Raw genomic sequence first — 4700 nt, 5'->3', positions numbered from 1 at the left:
TTCTGCTTTCTTTTCCGCCAAATACTTTGGACAATTACGCTTCCAGTGCTCATCCTCTCCGCAATTGAAACACTTTCCTTTGGGAGTCTTGTTTTTGTTTTTGTTTTTCTTAGTAGTGATTTTCTTATTCCATTTACCTTTCTTCTTCATATGTATAGATTTGTCTTTTGAAGAAGAGGAAACAGACTTCTTGTTATCAGTAGGTTTTGTTCCAGACGTTGAACCCTTAAAAAACTTCTTAGACCGAGAAATAACATTTACTTCTTTTTCTTTAAGTTTCATCATAGACTGATATGTCTGTAACTCGTTCAACAACATAGTCAAATTATAAGTAATTTCGTTCATAACAGCATTGGTTCTAAAAGGCAGATAACTCTCAGGGAGAGATTCCAATATCATACTCAGTTGACTTGTCTCATCTATCATCGCCCGTGAGCCTCAGCAATATTAAAATGGAACATCATATCGAGAACATGTTCTCTAATGTTGGACCCATATTTCATGCGAGTACTATTAACCAACTTAATGGCTTCATATCGAACAGAGGATGACGATTGCCCAAACATCTCCTGAAGTGACGGTATTATCTCACGGGCGGTGGGCATTACCTCATGTTTCCTATTAAGTACATTGGATATACTTGCTAAGATGTAGGTCCGAGCTTTTTTGTTAGCCCTAACCCACCGATCATAGATGTCTCGAACATTTCGGTTCGCTGTTGTACTGGGAACTGAGGACATTCCTCCGTTAACACAAACCTCAAATCACCCACAACTAATATCTTATTGATTTTGGATTTCCAGTTCGAATATCCTTCACCATTAAATTTATCAGAAGCAAGCAGTTGTATAATTGAATTAGACATTGCTGAAAAAATTTAAACAAATTCTATTAAACTTTATGCATCTAAATCCAAATTTAGCAAAATAATAAAGTACCCAGAATATCTTTATTTATTTGCAACGATACTTTAATGATTTAGAATAGTTGCTATCGTGGAGCAGTCAACAATTCCTTCACTTAAGCAAGATAATTCTTGATCAAATACTATATCAGAATAACTCTTTACTTCTATAGCTCTTTTAGTTATCATTTTCGTCAAGATCTTTACTAACAATTAGTAATTCTTGTAAGTGTGACCTGCCATTTCAGATTTTATAGAATGATATGAATATGCCCTCGAGATGGAAGACAATACCCAAGATGGAACTATAAGACCCTATTCATTATTGAAGCTTGGGTTGTTCTGAATCCTATGTTACTATCTTGTGGGGATCGTTGTGGTTAACGACTAGCTAGTGCCGCCTAAAAATAATAGCAAGCGTAACATAGGAATCTCACAGTTCAAACTAATGGAAGAGACCGTATGATAATGTTGACACATTTCCTTCACCCACTTACTATGAACTACTTCTCTCATTCACCTTGTTATTGACCCATGCAAATACTTTCCAAATGGAGTAGTCGTGGTAAAAGTGATACGAAGCCAAGCATAGATCTCACAGTGTGAACTCTTGAGGACGTGAGAGTTAATAACTATATATCAAATATATTGTTAATCTGCCACTGAAGTGTTCTAAATGTTTGGGTATCTTTTTACTTAGGTTAAAAACGACTAACTTTTAAACAACCTAAGTCTATATTATTTTTATCCAAGTATAACATTTATTTTGAATATAACCCTACGATGTCTAAGTGTTTAAACCAGTTTTAAATTTCACACCGCTCACGCAGGCTCATAAAATCAGTTAACAACGCTCAATCTTTCGGTCATAATCCCCAGGTAGGAGGTGTTACGTAAACCATCTTAAGTACCCCCAGCCTTAGACAGGTTTATGAACCGATTTGAGTTTGTTACCAAATTTTATAAGGAAACAATCTATTTTAACGGTTAAAACTTAGTTGTTAACCTAAATGAACATGTTGCGTATCTTTGTTATGGATTTTAAAGTCTAATTTATTTTTATAAAAACTTACAAAAATTAGACATGCTAAATATCCACAACATTCATCAAAGGCATTCAATATAAATTTATATTAAAAGAAACCCTATACATGCATATTATATATTATAACAATTTATAACATACTTTTCAATGCATGTAACAATATTTTCTACGGTGGGATTTTAAATCTACATGGCATACTGTATGCACATACAAAATTTATTTAATTATAATATACATCACATGCATAAAAAATTACATACTGATACGATTTTAGTTTTGGCATTTTTAAGCAAGCAAAAGACTAAGTATTACAAAAAAAAAAAAAAAAGGTAATAGCTCCAAACAGCTTCCAGACCGCTCAAACAACTCCAAACCGGGCCCAAAAAGACTTGAACCGGATGTGAACCACCTGAACCAGACCAATCAAAGCACTTTTGAAAGTGAACCGGGTCAAGTTTGAAAAAAAAAAATAGGTCAAACCAGTCAATCCTCGATAAATTGGTTCAAGAATCTCACTTGGATAAATCGGATCTCGCTGATGGACCAAGATCTCGCTTGGTTTAAACCAGATCTCGCTCCATGTTGAAATGTCGCTCAAACTTGATCTCTCGCTGTTGGTTGAAATCTCGCACAAAACTTGATCTCTCGCTGGCTCATTGAAATCTTGCTCAAACCATCAGAATCTCGCTCCTGCTTGATATCTCGCTCGAACTTGATTCAAAATCTCGTTCGAACTTGAAATTTCGCTATGTATTCCATCAGAATCTTGCTCAAACTAGAAATCTCGCTCAAGCTCGATTCAAAATCTCGTTTGAACTTGAAATCTCGCTCGAAATTCCAACAGAATCTCGCTCGAACTAGAAATCTCGCTCAAACCTTGATTCAAAATCTTGCTTGAACTTGAAATCTCACTCAAACTTGGTCCAATCTCGCTCAAAATTCAAACACTAGCTGAAGAACTGGAAATTTGCAGCTCAGCCTTCTTCACTTCTTTCTTCAGTTACATTCTAATTTCAACTTCTAATGACTCCATATGAACTACAGACTCTTAAATACACATTAAGGCTCATCAAACAAGAGCCAATTACAAGAGAAACAACATAATTTATAGAATTCAAATGCCAAAACTCTGAAAGAACCATATCAGTATATTATTTCATGCAGTTCATGAAAAAACAACCACCAAACTTAAATTAACAATACTTAAGTGCCTAAACCATGCTTTGATACCAATTGTAGGAGTAATCAAACATGCAACGGAAGACTCCAAAATCAATAAGTACTTAAACTACATTTAATTTGAGTTTTAAGCATGTTATTCATATGATAGTCATAAGAGGGTTTGAAACACATATTACCTTTGAAGATTTCCTCCACGAATTCAGTTGAAATCTACCAAGATAGAGCTTGAATTTTCAAAAGGATTACCATTGAGACCTTCTCTACTATGCTCAAGCTGGAACATGCGGTGGAAACACTTAAATCAAGTTGAATTAATGAAGAACAAGTGAGGGATGTGTAGGGTTTTCAGGTTTTCACTTCAGCAAGTAAAACTCATATTGCATTATTGATCTTTATGCATAGAGCTACTATATATAGGAAGAACTCATGCAATTATACAGGGTTGCATGGTGGGCAGCTTTAGCTTGAAGATCATCACAAAAACGAAATGGATTTTGGTGACAATTCATCATATTTGTTAGTAGGTTTTTACCCAAAAAATGGAAAACTCATTAACTTAAAAATGATTTCAAAAATCATATTAATTTTTTTATTAAATTAGTTTTATAAAATTAATTCAAAATTAATTAATTTAAATAAAACTATTTTTAATTAAAACATAAATATTAATATTAATTTAATATCTTAATATTAAATCAATAAAATATCAATTTCACAAATAAATAAATTTTGATATTTATATCATAATTTAAATATTAATTGATTTTTCAATTCCATTTAATTAAATTAAACATTTTTAATTGTATCATATAAATCAATCAAAACCCTAAAATTAAATTTGAACATTTCAAATTCATAACCCTAATCAATACTCAATTTGGTATTCCAATTTAATGAGCTAATAGAGCGACCTAATGGTCCTACAGATCATGAGCTTCAACAATCTGTAATTAATTCACTAAACTCTTTAAGCGAATTAATTACTATTCGTTAACTATCAAGACACACTACTATAACTCGATAGTTGCACTCTCCTCACTGTAGATATATTTCTATCCATATAAACCATAATCAGTAAGTCGATCCTTCATAGGTCGTTTGTAATTACAACTGGGTCAAAATTACCATTTTACCCCTATAAATATATCTTGTTCCTTAAGTTCCCACTAGCCCTCCAATGAACAGTTTGATTCATAATACTACTTATGAGTCATGTCCTTCTCTATCATGAGAAGACGAGCCCCGATTTTTCAAGACCTGAAATCAGCACTTAAGAGAACAACCTATCTGTTAACCCTAAAATGGGTAGGAGTGAATTCCATCTTGTAGAGCTATGTCCCAAGCTATCCATCCGGTCTTATCCCCAAAATGGAAGGCTTATTGAGCAGTATTGTTGGACTACTCTCACCCATGCAGATCAAAGGATAATCCCGAATAAATAGGAGTTCATAGCTAGCTCAAGATTAAGATCGAGTTATCCTAGGTTACTTTAGTATGAAATAGTCAGTTTTAACAGTAAACTGTCATTATAAAGAAAAATGATTATTTCGTGGTTCAATCTATACACAA

General features: G+C 33.3%; 1 protein-coding gene across 1 annotated transcript; it reads right to left on the bottom strand.

Annotated features, from left to right (window-relative positions):
- Positions 1 to 422: 422 nt before the first annotated feature.
- On the bottom strand, positions 423 to 740 carry LOC150036196 (uncharacterized). Its single transcript, XM_090313589.1, has one exon. The coding sequence runs from the start codon at positions 738 to 740 to the stop codon at positions 423 to 425; it is 318 nt and encodes a 105-aa protein (XP_090169715.1).
- Positions 741 to 4700: the final 3960 nt, after the last annotated feature.

Source organism: Benincasa hispida, chromosome 5 (genome assembly GCF_027475165.1).
Source record: "Benincasa hispida cultivar pf3 chromosome 5, pf3_genome.v1.1, whole genome shotgun sequence".
Taxonomy (NCBI): Eukaryota; Viridiplantae; Streptophyta; class Magnoliopsida; order Cucurbitales; family Cucurbitaceae; genus Benincasa; species Benincasa hispida.
This window is presented reverse-complemented; position numbering and strand designations above follow the sequence as displayed.

Bases quoted from the DNA above. Each gene is read 5' to 3' on its own strand.
- LOC150036196 (XM_090313589.1), bottom strand. From the start codon at position 740: ATGTCCTCAGTTCCCAGTACAACAGCGAACCGAAATGTTCGAGACATC.